The following is a 16,924-nucleotide window of genomic DNA, read 5'->3' as shown; positions in this document are numbered from 1 at the left end:
TTTGTACTTTTGTGATATTCTTGGGAAGACCTTCATCAAACTTTCTGAAAATGTCATCCAAAGTGTATTTTCAGATGTATTTTTGAATTAAGCAGATCAAGCAATATGCAGTCCAACTGAGCAGTTAGAACACATGATGACTGTGATAATATTTCAAAACCGTAATGCTTATTTTGTATTTTAGGCAGCAAAACTGGCAAAGATGAAAATCTCACCAGGAGAAATGTTTAAATCAGAGCATGACAAGTATTCCAGATTTGATGAGAATGTAAGAATTGTTTAGATGTTTGTTGCTCTCAAAATGAATTGCATCTCTTATTTGGAGGTCATGGGGATGACTGTTAATACAGTCCAGTAACAACAATATTTGTTGTTATTTGTATGTCATTTTCTACTGTTCAAAGGGTTTAATGTTACTTGGCTGTAATTGTTACAGCAACTATCCAAGATATGAGTGTGCAAAGTGTGGCCTACAGGACACTTATATTCCATGCTACCCATTTCAGACCTGCTCCAAAATCCCTGATCCCTTGAACCCCTGAAAGGGGGCTCAAAAATGTCTAAATGCACCCCGCCCCAAGAAAGCTTCATATGAATGTAATGTCCCCACCTCTCTCACACAGACACACTGCTTATTTGTTGTCCAAAAAAGTTCTTTTCAGTAAATGGAAATAAGTGAACAGTCCCCACTTTTTATTTAAAAAGGTTTTTCTGGCTTAAAACGGTAGTGGAGAGATGACTTTTAAATGCCCTCCCTTGAGGTGCAGATGTGGTCGTTGTTAGAGGTGTTTGAATAGAGTGCAGCCTGTGGAGGTCCTTACACATTATCGACCCCCTGTTTTAAGGGAAGTTACTGTTTTTATCCCACTTCCACCCCCATTCTGAATAGTAGGGATTACGTTGAGGAAGAGTGACATTCTTGGGGCTCATTTAGTGAGTCCATAGCAGAGGAAAGATTTGAACCACAAATTTCCTAATCTGTGGCCAACTCTCTTAGCTACTGTGTACCAGCTCTACATCTTGCTACACATATTTCTACAGAAATAAACATTACTGAAGGTTGTGGGGCTTATTGCCATACAACCTGTGTAGCAGTAAAACGTTTGAGTCTTTTGCTACAGTTTTAAAGTTTTTATTATGTAGCATTTGTTATATTGTCAATCTTTTAATTTGAAAATTCCCTTTTATAGTATACCATGCTTGCATGGGGAGGGGTGGAAGTGAAAGAGAGGAGCCTATCATTGCTGCCCCCATTGCCTGCCTGCCTGCTGTATTGGAGTAGGTGCCAGCATGTTAAAACCCGGTAGAATGGGAAAGTTTAGCCTCAAACTCTTATCAGTCATTTCCCATCTTAATATAAAGCTTATTGCTTTTTCCCTTTTATTTTCAAGACCTTTTGCAAGTTACATAATACGGTTTCTTGGTCTTGAATAGATAGACACAGAGTTTAGTTTCCCACTTTTCTTGCTAGTATTGTTTATACTGATAACAAGACCTAATACAACTGTATTAGCACAACACAGACAAACACAGCCATTGAGATGATATGGTCCTAAGAGACTGGATTCCTGTTTTTCAGGGGTTTCCAACCCATGACATAGAAGGCAAAGAACTCAGCAAAGGTCAGATGAAGAAACTAAAGAAACTCTATGAAGCACAAGAAAAACTGTACAAGGAGTACCTTCAGATGTTTCAGAATGGAGTTGCAAACTGAGAAGAAAATTTGGACACCTTGCTTCTTAAATAAATGCAACAGTTGAATTGTCTTTCTGGGGATAATGAATTTTTATTGGGCATAGACTTTCCAATGTGCAAAGCTCAAAATAAATGACCTAAATCTGTTGGCTGAAATCCAGTTGAAAACATAGGTCAGTGTAAACCCATCAAGGTAGATTTCAGCTGTGAATTGGCACAAGTTAAGAAGTCAACATAGACATTTGCGATCATGTTCTGAGTCACACAGCAACAAATGTCTATGCTAACTTCTTAACTTGCAGCAGTTCACAGTTGAGAGTTACGTGGATTGACTTAGGCCAGTGGGCATAAAGAGCATTCTGGCCATTATCTGTTTTTATACGTTCAGAAATTTTGTTACTTTGTTCGTATACAAATGTTCTGTGATACAAATGGCAAGCTGCAATAAATTAGCTGCTCTCCCCCTTCTGAACATGTTGCATGGTCAGTAGCTCCTTCATTGTAAAATGTGCAGTGCAATCTCTTATGTGTTTCTTCAGAAGTAAGTCTACAGAGTTCAGTCTTGTAGTAAGTGTTCTTAGAGTTGTAACCATAGCTCTGAGTTTGGAAATTTGGAACATTAGCATAGCTTTCTTTTGCAAATATAGGAGAGTTGTAAATAACACTAAACAGAAGTTAAGAGACTCAAGGAAGGGCAAGTAACTATTTTCTTAAAGTAATAACCTCAAATCTTACTTCAGAAATTATACTTTGATTAAATGCAAAGGAACTACTGCATGTTTTCATCTGATTTTTATGTATAACTTTGGAATTTGTACACTGTACAGTTTTCTTTTTGTTTTGACATGGTGAGTACAGAATAAATTACTGTCACATGTGAGGTAGATAGAAAGTCAAGCTTGTTTTAATCCCATTGAAATTCCAACTCTGCAAAATTGCAGGAAACAGATACTCCAGGTGGAAACCCAGTTTAGCTGTAAAACAGTTTGGCATACTACGTTTTAAAAGCATGTTTTTGCTTCTAAATATTAAATCATTTGCTTGCTATTGGGAGGGGCATTAGTCCTGTATACTGTATCTATATAGTTGCATTCCTTCCCATTAAAAAAGAAACTTATATACAAAAATGGCCAAAATCCTCCCAGCTGAAAAGTAATCGCTTAGGAGAGAATATTATTCATTATACTGTACTGAAAACAGCAACCCAGTGTTACCAGCCCTTACATTATTTTTAAAATAGAATTTACATTAGTAACATTGATGTAAGTAATGCTTATAACATGTTCTTGATTGCCACATGTTATATTCAGAGCAGAGACACTGAAAATCACAGAAAAAGTTGCTCAAGATTAACTGGACTCAACCTTCTGATTCTTATAGATACTTAGTTTTTCCAAAATCTTTCAGGCCAGCATCTATGCGAAATATTTTTGAAGTTTGTTTTATGTTCCTTGGTGTCATTTATTGTGTTGTCTTCTTTTTCAGGATCCCAAAGATACAATGATGTCAAACTAGAGATGGGCATGAACCTTGGTTCAAAGGTTCATGCCATTTCATACACACGACACCACAGATGCCACACGTTACCTTCCCCTGCCTCCCTGCCTGGATCTCCCATTCACCAGCTTGTGCTTACTCCCCTCCTCCTCTTCAGCTGTTCAACTAGTCTCCGGCAGGAGCATGGGCTTCCCTGCCCCACCTCCTTGACTCATCACCAATTCAGACAAGGAGGGAGGACAGGCAAACCTGTGCGCCTGTCAGGGACTGATTGAACAGTTAAAGAAGAAGAGGAGGAGAGGAGCACGTTTTGATTGGTGAGTGGGTCATTGGTGAGGAAGGCAGGGGAAGGTCGTGCCCATCTCTATGTCAAACCAATCTCTAATTCTATGTTGAGTAGGAAGTAATACCTTCAATGACTTAGGTCAGCTTGTTAACATCTCCCTGGAACCTGTGCCAGTCTCTGCTCTTGGTTCTCTCTTCTAGATAAACCAATCTTATTTGTCACAGTAGTTTGCCACTTACTCTGAAAAAACAACAAATGAATAACGCAATGTTATTCAGAAGTCAGCACCAGTACATAGCAATTACATGTTCTTTCCTCCCTTCCTCCTCACCAGTTATGCATTTTGTTCAAATTGTCTTTTGGTAATATTGTCTAATATTTCCAGATATGGTATCCATGGAGCCATCTTGATAGACACTGAACATTGTATAGAGAAGTTACTCTCGGATTACCACTGCAGCAAGCAGTCTGGTATTGCTCCATGGATCAAGAGCTGAATGCATGCCATTAGCTTGCTTAACAAATGCTAGCTGTTGCCCACAAACTAGTAAGCATCTCACTGTGACAGAGTTTTGAAACTTAGTATTCAAATACCGAGATTCTTGACGAAATATACTACATACAGTCACCTCAGCTGCAGCCAGTGTGCCACTTGTGTTTTGCTGTAATTGTTAAGATGATTTAGTAATTCAAAGAGAAACCAAATGCTCTTTGAGATCAATGTTTAGTTGTTTAGTGCCACAAAAAAACTGGTGCAGGCTTTTGCTTCCTTATGCTGCCTGAAGAGCTCAGTATACTAGGCACTTGGCTGAAGAGCCAGAAGTTAAGTGTTTGATGCTGCACTGTGCATCCCAGGAGTCTGTGTAGCCTTGACCAAGCTGCACAATCCCAAAGCACCCCCAGAAGAAAAAAAAAGCGGTATACCACTTCTGAATACTCTACACCTAGAAAATCTTGGAAAGAGTCACCACAAGTTGAAATTTACTTTATGACATGTAATAATTTGTTAATTTATTCTTCACAAAATTTAGGAAACATATGTATTTAATAACAATGTTTTACCTATTACAACTTTTAGAACAGTTTGGTTGTTTTATTGCTTTTCCGTTTTATTGATGTCACAGACTTGTTTAATGAAGATGGCAAAGAAGGGAGGGACGCTTTGTTCTTATGGCTAAAGGGATATAATTTTCTGCAATTCTAAAGACTCCCAAATGCAGCCAAGTTGCCAGTCCTTCGGTTCATATAGTTAAGGGGTGAGAAAACTTTGGCTGTCCATGTGCTTCTAGACTTTGTCCCAAGAGCCCCCTCTAATGGTATCAGCTGTAAGGCACAATAGGTTTTGTACTACAGTAATAACATTTGGAGTGTCAAAGGTTCCCTAACCTTACTGTAGTCTGGTTATAGTCACACTTTAGTTTTAGTGTGAAATGTTATGTTTGTGATACTCTCCAAATGAATCTTTCATTTGTGTGACAAATCCCAAGTACCATATTTTTCTGTGTATAAGATGATACTTTTCTCTAAACTATTTAGATTAAAATTTTAGAGTTGTCTTATACACGGATGTAAGGAGGGGGAGGGGGAAGCAGGAATCATCAAGAGTAGACCTTCGGTCTAGATGGGCGGGGTATAAATCTAATAAAATAAAAATAAATAAATAAATCAAAGCGATTCCTGCTTTTCCTCTCCACTTTCTTGCGAAGAAAGAAATTCTGGGTTAGAAAGGGGAGTATTATACGTGAGGGGCATATTATACATGGAAAAAATATGGTATTTGAGAATACTAAAGTAGAAGTAGCTGGAATAAGCTATTGGAAGGCCTGATCTCTGCTTTTAAAGACTTAGAACTAAAGAAAGTATATTGTATTTAAAACCACTCATTTTGTTTCACATGTTCTGATCTCTGCTTTTAAAGACTTAGAACTAAAGAAAGTATATTGTATTTAAAACCACTCACTTTGTTTCACATGTTCGGGCATGACTGCTTTTACTTATGTAAACAAAATGGCATCGCCCACTCAGAAGAGGTAGCAGAAAGTATGTGTGTATTCAGTTATATTCTGTCAGGAAGGCATAGCTGGCTGGAACAGTAAACAAGGGAGTTCAACACTGCCACATTTTGTTGTCCCACTTGAAAAACATAAAACCGTTAGACAAGTACAGGTTTTACATGAAAATACATTCAGACCCCTCAAATTAAGCCAATAACACTGACCTCGAACAAGTATGGAGAAAATTGCATACGTTATAAGGCTTAGACATATTGGGCAGGTGTGCTTGGCTTTATTGAGTAGGAGCAGTTTTTATGTGTTCTTATCTAAATATTGTATAACTTTGTTCTGTTGACATTTCTGAACTATAAGTCATGGGGATCACCTATTTCTATGTACCTTTCAGTTATCTTGTAGTTTTCCGCCACCCCTGCCCCTGGCAGAACCAGGAGTCTTGATTTCTCCCATCATTAATTCAATTGGTTGCTGGTAGTGGTATTTTTAAATTTAATATTGATTTCTAACAACAGTTCTCGGTCAGTTTGTCACCGCCCTCCCACATCCTAATTGAGCTTCCAACACTAGACCCCTGGAAATAGTTCAATGTTGGCATCAGTTCCCTTCACTGAGGCCACTAAAGTTGTAGTTCAGGGAAGCTGCATGAACAAGTTCACTCTGAGGCCAAGCTTGGAGCCCTTTAAAGATTGGTGGTACATGCAGTGAAAGTGGCTGCTCCCTTGCTGTTTGAGGAGTCTCCTCCTCCTGCTGCTCTCATGCTGGCATTTATGCTGCCAGCATCTCAGCTGGGTGCAGGAGTGTGCCACAGGATCTCTTGGGCACCTTTGGTGCTGAGGAGCTGGTGGAGCAAGAGCATTTGCTGAAGAAGTTGTGATGGCAGTCTCTCTTCCCTGGCTTTGGCACCATGCCTCAGGGAAGGTGCTAGTCAACTTCTGCCAGAGGCCATCTTCCAGGTCCCAGACCACCTCGCCAATCATGCAGAAAAGCGGCTCTGTTTCTGCTACTGAGTCTCAGGGTTCCTTCTCCTCTGTCAACCCTTACAGGGTGTTGTGGGCTCTGAAAACCTCCAAACTCCTCCTCCCTTTTCTCTGTATCCTTTAACCCCACTGACAGGCCGTCCTGTCCTGCCAGGTGCATCTCACACCCCGACTCCTGGTTTCCCTCCTCCTGGCTTTCCTGAGAGCCCAAAAGCACTGCACCCAGGCTTTTGGGGGGTGGGGTGAGGGACAGTGGCAGCCCCTTCACAATTCCATACATCATGCCCTTTCTTTCATGTTGTAGTTCCTTTTGAGAACATGCGTCTGTGGGCATCTTTCATGAGAGCAAACATGTGAAAGAGGACACTTGTGAAAGGTGGACAGATCTGATTTTTTTTTTCTTTACAGTGACCTTCTACTGGACAGTTCCTGGTATCATGTAATGTGAATGCAGTATCAAATTATGTTGACAGCTGCTGATGGCAACAGCTTTTGCCCTTCAAAACATACTGGAAGGAAAATCCTCAAAGCATAAACTCTTAAAATTCACAGACACAAACTTTTTCTATGAACAGAAATTTATTAGGTCCCACCAGTTTTCTTCCATATTAGTGTAGGTGCTTATACATTTTATCAAAAGTATTTTAAAAAATAAGTAAAATGCATGTACCAGCCAATTCATCATGTGCACAGTTTAACTGCAACAACTGTTAAATCCTTTGTTCTAATTCTGCCCCCCCCCCAAAAAAAAATCTACAACAATGGACTGGTTGCATAGGAAACCATAGCAATGAGCAACTTGCACATAGTTGCACCAAAGTTTTATCAGACATTTCTTCTGACAAGGAAGCAATACATCTTTTCCTTGGGCTGGCATAAAAGCCACAGAATAATACATAATGTATAGCATCCTCCCTTTGTGGTGTCCCACAAATGCAAAGATGCTGAGGTATGGGAATGCAGGCATCTTCTGCAGTACACTTCTGCTTAAAATATTTCTCAAAATCAGTCATAAAATGAAAACCATGATAGAAAACTCTGTCTGATTTGTAAAGTGGCACTGTGTACTGAATCCTGTTTGTCTATCTTTTGCACTTCTTTATTGTAACTATAACTGGTCTCTAATTATTTAAAACATGTTATCTTCACTTAGTGATGTTATGTAAAAGACTTTGCATGAGAGAAAAGGGGTTTCAAAAGTTTCCTGGTGGGGAAAAACTTGTATCAATTCAATATATGAGATATTTAGAGGTCAATATACATTATTTTTACAGTCTGATATTTTGAGCAAGCTTAATCTCAGCTGTGAAAGAAGGCTTGTATGACACTGCTGATTAGAAGTGTCTAGAAAAGTAAGTGACTTGATATATGGCAAATGCAGAAATAGTAAATGTTTGCAGTGGAAAAATGGTTGTTGACACATTTTGGCAACACCAAAGCCTCAGATCTGGAAATAGTCTAGATGTGTTAAAAGAAGTTGCCCAGATTTGCCATACTGAATGAAAATGAGATCCTTTATTTGCCCCAATGAGCAAAAGGTGTTAACCAGAGATGATGCGAGGCTATTCACAGGTGCAATTAATTTGAAGATTTATTTAAATAGCAGCAGATAAACAGGGAATAAGATCCCTGAAATGAAAGAGCAATACAAAAGCAATCATAGGAAAATCAATGAATTTCTAGCACAATACAATGCAGTGATGAAATTAAAGTTGTAAAGCAGAACAATCTAGCGTAAGGTATCAGAGAAAGGACAATTAAGTAAAAATAGCCACAGTTAGCCTTTATAAAAACACTATATTTGCCCCTAACTTTCCATCAACACTCTTGTTGAAGTACACTGTGTTCAGTAGTCATCAGCCTAAAGACCGAGGCAGGAAAAAGACAGCTACCTATTTCAAATAACAGGTCCTGAAGACTGATGGACTTGTGCAGAAAACTGGAAAATAGGAAGAGTAAGTGTAGCTTAATGACTGTGAGCAAAGTGATTCAGAATACACAGGTACACCACTCTCAACAGAAGACAGGAAATTGGGATAATCCACATTTTTGTACAGTACAGGAGACTGTGAAGAACTGTTGCCTCACACTGGCAGTTTTGCCTCTTCCCACAAGTCTATTGCAAAGGCTTTTTTAAAAAACTAAAAGAAAATATGTTTAATACTGGAGCCCCCTGGATGCTTCCCTTAAAATCACTTTGGAGAGGGGGGTGCCTCCCAAAGTGTCCTTCGCTGTGGACTTCATAAGACAGTGACACTATTTCCCCCAGGCTTGTAGGTAGGCAACAGTGACTTTGTGACTTCAATAGCTGTAACATCCATCCCTGGATGCATCACAGAGCTATTTGCATGTGCAGGAGTCAACGCATCACAGACACACAAGGAACAGCTCAAGAGCTGCCCTGTTTGACTAGCAAGCACCAAGAATTAGTGTGAACTACACAGGTGAGCAACAGTTTACACAGCTACTCCCTATACATTCTCACTTTGGGTGGCTTTCACAACAAATTGTAAAAATTCAACTCTGCTCTAGAGCTACAGGAGCTACTTGATACTTTGGAGATGGTTTTATGATTTCTGAGATTCATTAATTTAATATTTCTGGGTACAGTACAGATACATCATCTGTGCCCAGTGAGTTCTCTGTAACACTTTACTAGAGTCTTTTTCCAGCGCTCCATGTCAAGTATGCAGATACTGAGAGGCCAATCCTATCATTAGGTAGAGTAAGGCAGCCACCTCAGGCAGAGAGATTTGAATGTCGAGAAAGGTCAGCAAATGTTAGTTATTTTCGTTGTTCTTGTTATATTGTCACTGCCAGATGTGGGAAGAGGTGACTGTAGGATTTCCTGTTCCATGTTCAAAATAATTAGGCTGGCTTTGAGTACTATACACTTTGATTTGTGTGTCTGACTGTGTGGTTTATGAGTGTGCATCTGTTACTCTGCCAGATCAGAATGTCTTCAGCCATTCCTGAGATAATTGTTGCACCTTCTTTTCTGTTTGAGAGCTATTTTCCCCCAAGTTGTTATCTTTTTATATTCAGGTGTTGAATGAAGCAGTATTTTAGTTAATCTCTTTGTTCCTTTTGGAACTAACTTGCCTTTTATACAATTTACTGAACACTATTTTTGTTTGAACTAAACTCTCTTTGTTATTTATTTTACTATATTTTATTTTATATCTACTTTGGAACAAAGAGATTGGTTGTATTGTTTTTGTATTGTGGTTGTATTTTTTTTGTTTGCATTCTGATCAATCTCCTTTTATTTATTATATAAAATAATATATCAACTTGTCATCTGATGACAACTAAAACTCCTTGCGATGGAGACAGAACCACCATTGTTGCAACTTCCTTCAGTGGCCTCCACAGATTTTAAACAGTAAACTTTCTTGGCCTGATTATCATCTTTTCCATTTTTATACAAATTGTTTTTCATACAATTTGATTGAATATGCCCAAACTGGGCCACAGTTATAGCACTGTCTATAAGTCCTCTCTCCACTGAAGAGACCTATTAAACTTTTCCTCAGGGTTCACTCTCTTCAGCAGACTAGTCCTTGGCAACTTAGGTGAGGTACTACATTGGCCTTCTTTCCCTGATGTTTTACTGAGGTAATTTTTATTGAAGGGCTTCTTACTGTTGTCCCAGTTCTGCCTGTAAAATTTTACCTCAGAGAACTTGGGGTTTCGAATCTCACTAATGGAATCTGCTGTTTCACCTACTTCTAATAGATTTTTAGGATTTTTGTCTTTAAGTAATGCAAATCCCCAGGCAAAATAGAATAAAATTGTTCTAATCCAATCACATTTTTCATCTGTTATAGAGAAGTGACATTTTCATGTTCCATCCATTTGTCTAAACATTGAACCAAGTTAGCCCCTAGCAGAGAATAAGATTCTTCAGGCTTTTTGGTGAGGGAACAAATTTTTCTTCTCAGGTGTTCTGCATTTATGCGAAATCTTGAATACACTATTTTTCTATAGGCTTCAAAATCTCTATCTTGCTCTAGAGGCCTCTGAGAATACAGTTCAGCTAAATCCCCACTTATTTGTGATCTCAGAATTATCATCCTCTCATCATCCTTGATATCAAAGACCCAGCATGCTCTCTCAAATGAAATGAGGAAAGATTCAGGGCAATTTCCTTTCCTATATTGGAGACATTTCTTTAGGCCAATTTTTGACAGATGTCCCTCATTAGAGCTGTTGTTATTGTTATTGTCATTCTGAGCAGTTAATTCTAATTGTTTCATTTGTATTTGGAAATCCATTTCTCTTTGTCTTAATTCCATTTGTCTGGCCTTAGCCCTCTCCTTTTCTCTGGCCCTTTCTTTCTCCATCTCAAAATCTATTTCCTTTTGTCTGGCCTTTTCTTTCTCCATAATCTCTAATTTCTTGAGTTGTAGCTCCTTAGCTTTCTCCTGAGCCCTGGCTTTTTCTCTAATTTCTAATTCCTTCACTTTAAATTCTTGTTGTAATTTTCATTTCTCAAAATCTTGGGAGCTTAGATCCTTTTGTCTCTCTCTGAGGCACCCTCATCAATTTCATCCTGTTCTGTTGGAGTTAAAGGGTCTCCATTTCCCTCCATTTCTTGAGGTAAACTCTCTGCCTCAAGACTCCCCTTCTGGCTACATTTGGGCGGCATGTTTATGCCTGAGTGAATTAGTATTGAGTGTATGTACTGATTTTTAAAAGGACCTGTCTTTCTGCTTTAATTCCAGTAACTATTGTTGTTGCTCTTCCCTCAGCAACTCTTTCTGGATGTTCTCCAGCTAACAACCTTTAGTTACTGTGTCTCTCTCTGTCTGAACTAATCCTGCTCTCAGCCACTGAAATAATTTTATTTTTCAAGCCTCTGCTTTGATTTTTCTATCCCCTCAGATCTGCTCTGACCTCTGGCTTCCACTTTTATCCATCAGCGCTCCCTTCTCTTAGAGCCTTGGATCTTAAGTTAGCCCACTGGTCTTCCAAATCCTGAGGTAAATAAACAGGAATTTCCCCTACAGAGTCATTCCCTATCTTTAGTCCCCCCAGATCTGGGATCAGAAGCTCTGCCACTAAGCTTCTCCACAAAAGCTCTAGCAGGTCACCCACTTCTTCACCACAGATCTCTGACTAAAAAGGTACCCACAACTCAAAAAAATTCACTTTCAAACTCTGGTGTTACTGGATTATTTCGTATCCCACCTCTGGATACCAATTGTGGCATTCGCCCTCATGGCCCCTGTTTGTCTCATTAAACACAGAACTCACAAAGGCAAACCACACTGCCACCAGTTGATCTCCTTATCAACTTACTTTACTTAGAAAAGATGAAGGTCCATTCTGTACTGACTTTTTAATCAAACGGGTTTATTGATTACAGTTGGTTTCTGGAACAATTCATAAGCACATTCTTCAAGTTTCATCAAGCTTCAATATTAACCTTCTTTAGTAATTATCACAGTTTACATTCAGACTAATCACTCCTCAGACCCCAAAATATCCTCCTCTCTCTCTCTCTCTCTGATTCCTAACACAGACTCTGACTCAACTTAACTCAGACTTAACTGACTGAATGACTCTCTCCTCTAAGACTCTGCCTTTTAATATCTCTTTTGGCCCCGCCTCTTAACCACATTAACATATAACTGATGATTAATACATAACTTATTGCAGAACAAGTGCGAATGCTACAGGTATGTACCATCAAGATTAAGACAACTTTAAAATATAAACATATTATTTCTGAATTTCAAGTTCAAAACCACTTCTTTACAGATTCTCTGTCTTTCTGGCCACACACACTAGGCTCTCAACATAGACTTTTTTGAACAGACTGACAGATTACTTCTCCTGACTCACTCAGGCTTCTACCTCTCTCTAGGAAATGTTTGCTGCCTAAAAACAGACTCCTCTCTTAACTGATTCCAGTCGTATTAACCAATCAACAGTTGACCCTATACTCAACATTCCAGCTTTCAACTGCCAACCACACTAGTACCCTGTCCATACACAAAAAACACCAGGCATTCAAAGCTATTCAATATACAAAATTGCCACTGTTCTTATTAAATATAGATCTATAGAGAGATTTAGGATGGGTAGAATTGCCACACTAGAACATTGGATAACTTTGGGACCAAAAACTTCTGCCAGGTCTGTAACACAGCCAGACAACTGAAGGGCAGTATATATTGTTGCACTGAGACAGTGTGTGTTTGAAACTAAATAAATTATTCCCAGGAGAATGTAAGGAAATTGGCAAGCACTAGTTTTCCTCTTCCTTCCAGTATCCTGCCCCTTGCAACACACTAGCACGATACAGTAAAATCAGATTGAACAAAAGGCTCTTGCACATTTTCAGGACAGTGCAATTATTGATTGGAGGTTTACATCACTATGGCATCTACCAGAGTTCACCTTCACATCTCTGCTGGTTTTCCTGCTGCTCTCTTTCCTGTTCTGTCTGCTTAGACCAGGAAGGATGCCCTCCAAATGTTGCTAGACTGCAATTCCCAGACTGCAGGGCACGTGGAAATTGTAGTCAAGCAGCATCTGATGGGCTACACATTCCCAGCTTCTGCCCTAAATGGAGAATGTTGGCTCCTTTGAACAATATAAGGAGCAACTTTGGATTTCCCAAAGTTGGTTGATTTCACCTGGGCTGCTATTTCTCATCTCAGCTGTTTTTATATATAGCAACTTCATTAGACCATAGTGCCTAGCATACTGTTTCTTCACTGCCACTGTTAAATACCTTACAAGTTTGTGATGATTCTCCAGCAGGGATGGGAAATGTGAGGCCCTCTAGAAGTTGTTGGACTGTAGTTTTTATCACCGTTCAGCACTGACAAAATTGACTAGGGCTGATATGACTTACAACGTAGCAGCATCTGGAGGGCGATGTATTGCCCAGTCATGTTTGATTTTTGTATATTGTTGCATGACTGGAGAGTAGATAGCCGTGACTGATTTCACCCCAACATAATATATACAGATGTATAAAGTAATATATTTATCCTTTCACAGACACTTTCCCCTGTACTCACAATCCTGAGTGATAAATTGTTCCCCAGATTTTGCTACCCAGCAGTAAATTTACTTATGATTAGGCAAAACAGATAGGTAGAGAACAAATTTTTATTTCCCTTTCTCTTCTATTTCAAAACACTTTAATCATGTTGTGATAAATCTGAATCCTAAAACAGTCCAAATGGAAAGTGCAGCCAAGAAATCAAAAGACTGAATCACAATGAAGGAACAAGGAAAGATAATCAAATGTAAATATGTATCACTGGAGACCAGGACTAAAATAATCTACATTATTGTATTATCAAAGGCTTTCACGACGGGGATCCAATGGTTGTTGTAGGTTTTTCAGGCTGTTTGTGTTCTGGAGGTTTTTCTTCCTAAGATTTCGACAGTCTCTGTGGCCAGCATCTTCAGAGGACAGGAGTTAGAACTCTGTGTTCTCATGTAGTGTGTGGAATAATTGAGTATTTGTAGCTGTCAGATCAGCTTTTTGTCCTTTTCAGGAGACTGGGTGATTATGGTGATCAAGGTGTTTTTTTGTTATGGGTGTATTGTTGTGATAAGGGGGGAGATGATCTGTCACTGTGATTGATGGGTGTTGTTAGCTAGTCTTTTGTGTGCAGTGATCACCGGTCCTTGTGGCTGGGTAGAGTTCGTTGACCTTTTTGCAGGCTGTATTTTTCAGTGCTAGGACCCAGGCTTTGTTGAGTTTTAGACTTTATTCTTTTTTTGTTGAAGCTGTGCAGGTGTTTGTGGATTTCAATTATGTCTCTGTGTAGTCTAACATAATGATTACTGGTGTTGTTCAGTACTTCAGTATTTTGAAATAAGATTTAATGTCCAGCTTGTTTCAGGGCATGTTCAGCTACTGCCGATTTTTCTGGTTGTTTTACTCTGCCGTGTCTTTCATGTTCTTTGATTCTGGTGTGGATGCTGTGCTTTTGTATTCCCAATATATACCTGGCTGCAACTGCAAGGTATCTGGTGTACTCATGCAGTGGTGAAGGGATCCCGTTTGTCCTTTGCTGAGTGTAACATTTGTTGTATTTTTGTGGTGGGCTTGAATACCATTTGTAAGTGGTGTTTTTTCAAAAGTTTCCCCATGCGGTCCATGATCCCTTTGATGTATGGCAGAAACACTTTGTGGGGGGCTGTTTTTCTTCTTTAGTTCAGTGTTGTTTTCTCGGTTTGTGGCTCTTGTGATTTCAGTCCTGGAATAGCCATTTACCTGTAAGGCCCAATTCAGACGGTTGAGTTTGGTGCTGAGAAATTGAGCTTTACAGCTCTGATTCGTATGGTCTACCAGTGTTTTGATTATGCTTCTTTTTTGTTGTGGTTGGTGGTTGGAGTTTTTGTGTAGGTTTTATATATATAATTAAATCGGAACTTTCTCTAGAAGCAAATTTGGGGAAACCGAAACTGTTGTACTTTGGGTACACTGTGAGGAGACAAAATGCTAAAAAAGACAAAGGCAGCAGAAAAAGAGGAAGATCATATATGAGATGAACTGACTCCATAAAGGAAGCCACAGGCTTGAGTTGGCAAGAGTAGATCTGGGCTGTTGAGGCCAGGAGAGCCCTCCTTCATAGGATTGCCATAAGTTCAGAGGCAATATGACTGCACGTAACAATAACAAATAATTTTTAAAATAAAGAGGTAGTTTTTGACCCGTACAGGTCTTCATCAGCCTGGATACGATAAGACAGTGGGTGGTGCATACAACTTTATATTTTTAAAGTTTGAAATCAATCAATCAATAGCATGTCAGCCTCACTTCTTCAAAGGTACAGTATACAGTTTTGGTTCAACACGGGCTACATAATGTGGCGGCTTCTTTCTTCTTCCATTTTCCTAGATATTTGCTACTTTGTATCTAGTTTTTGTTTAAGGAAAGCTTCCGTCCGACCAAAGAGGCTCTTTTTCCCGGGCTCTGCCGAAAACCTTCGCGCATGGAAAGGCCCTGCGCAGGCGTAGTGAATCATTAGCGCCTTACTCTCTTTCTTTCGTCCCTCCCTCCCGCCTTCTTTCCTTTCTGACGCAGGGATTGGCTAATCCCCTTTCTGCCGGAAAGTCAACATGTCCCGCGTGCGGAACAGTGGCCGTAGCTCACATTGGACCAATCGCGGCAGCTCTCGCTCAGAGGGCTGCAGCAGCATTAGCCAATGGGCGGCGGCCTTATTGAAGGCGGCGCAGCCCCGAGTGAGTCTGTGAGCGGATCAGCCTGGGTGCTGCTCTTGCGGTTGTGAGAAGACGCAAAGGCTGGGGCAGGTGAGGTGGGGACAGCGAGGAGCTGGGTCAGGCCGGGGCGCGGCTCCTCGTAGGCTCTTGGCACTCCAACCGCGGCTCGGCTGAAGGGCGGAGGAGAAGCGAGCAGGCCCTGCCGGACCCTCTTGCTTTGCCAAGGCCCAGTTGGTGAAGGAGGCGAGTGGTGGGAGCGGGTGGGGCAGTCCGGTCTGCTCACGGGCACCATTTTAAGGAGCGGCCTCAGTTCGCCAAGCTGCCGCGGAGGGCTATCCCAAGCTGTGGCGCTTCACAGAGAGGACTGGGGTGGGGAGTGGGGGTGAGGGTGGGCCAGGCAGGCAGGCGCCCGTCCGCCTTGTTCAGCGTGACTGTTCTTTCTCGCGTGGTGTCCCATGCGGGTGGGAGGAGAGACGGCTGCCTTTCTCCGGTTGGGGCGGTTCCTTTCCTTTGGCCTTGGCTGTAGTTCTCCGCACGCACGCGTGCCGTGTCTTTCTCGTCCTCCCCCCCCCCCCCCCGGCCATGTGTTTGGCGCTTTCTGTCCCTGTTTAACGGGGTGATGGGCCCCACTGTTAAAAGAGAAAAAAAGGGAGGGTCTGGAAGTGGTGTGTGTTAGGAGGAACAAGGGTGAGGGTTAAAACCTGGGATCAGTGAAGTATTCGTGCTCTGTGTGTGCGTTCGGAAAGCCTTCTTGCAGAGACGCCCGGTTAAAATGTGCTCTGTATTTTACCCAACTTCCCTTTGCAGAGTTTAGTCTGGGGTGTTTCTCTGTCCCCTAGTGATTTCTGCTCACCTCTCCATTCTTCCTCTCTCTTGCTCCACCTCCTCTCCCTCATCGTTCATCTTAAAAATACATACAGTAGTTGCGTTGCAGCTGGCTGGTTTGTGACTGAGCTTTGTAACGGAAGCCGTAATTTTCCTGCGGTTTGGCATCTTTACACGAAGCACTAGCAAGAGCCTGGTATCTTGCTACCTCAGAAAACTAGTTGATTAGTACATGGCTCGATTTTGAAAGAGTCCCATGAATGAAAGAGGCAGGAGTTTCAGATTTAATCATGATACCTCAGTCACATCAGAGTCACTTCCTTAGTTACTCAACTGATACGAAACAAACCTTGGCTTTCAAGCACTGTTGGGAGGCTCTTCCAACTGAGCTTAAGTTCTTGCATAGAACTCTCTGTGGAGGATAATTTTCAGTT

At 40.7% G+C, this 16,924-nt stretch overlaps 2 protein-coding genes across 7 annotated transcripts in view; both read left to right on the top strand.

Annotated features, from left to right (window-relative positions):
* The window catches only part of CARS1 (cysteinyl-tRNA synthetase 1), a 48,664-nt gene extending 46,077 nt beyond the window's left edge, over window positions 1-2,587 (top strand). For both annotated transcript variants that reach the window (XM_020788739.3, XM_020788738.3), the window contains 2 exons: window positions 185-268; window positions 1,580-2,587. In XM_020788739.3, the coding sequence (XP_020644398.3) occupies window positions 185-268; window positions 1,580-1,714 (219 nt within the window). In that variant the 3' untranslated portion in view covers window positions 1,715-2,587. The remainder of the gene's footprint in view (window positions 1-184; window positions 269-1,579) is intronic.
* Window positions 2,588-15,605: 13,018 nt separating this feature from the next.
* The window catches only part of NAP1L4 (nucleosome assembly protein 1 like 4), a 65,784-nt gene continuing 64,465 nt past the window's right edge, over window positions 15,606-16,924 (top strand). For 3 of the 5 annotated variants that reach the window (XR_012082410.2, XM_020788734.3, XM_072985675.2), the window contains exon 1: window positions 15,606-15,755. The gene's annotated coding sequence lies outside the window, so the exon portion shown is untranslated. Of the gene's footprint in view, window positions 15,909-16,924 lie in introns of all 5 variants that reach the window. The other 2 variants (XM_020788735.3, XM_078383850.1) reach the window with 2 other exon arrangements.

This window comes from Pogona vitticeps, chromosome 1 (assembly GCF_051106095.1).
Source record: "Pogona vitticeps strain Pit_001003342236 chromosome 1, PviZW2.1, whole genome shotgun sequence".
In the NCBI taxonomy this organism is placed as follows: domain Eukaryota; kingdom Metazoa; phylum Chordata; class Lepidosauria; order Squamata; family Agamidae; genus Pogona; species Pogona vitticeps.
Note: the sequence above shows the minus strand (reverse complement) of the source record. Positions and strands in the feature narration are given on the sequence as shown.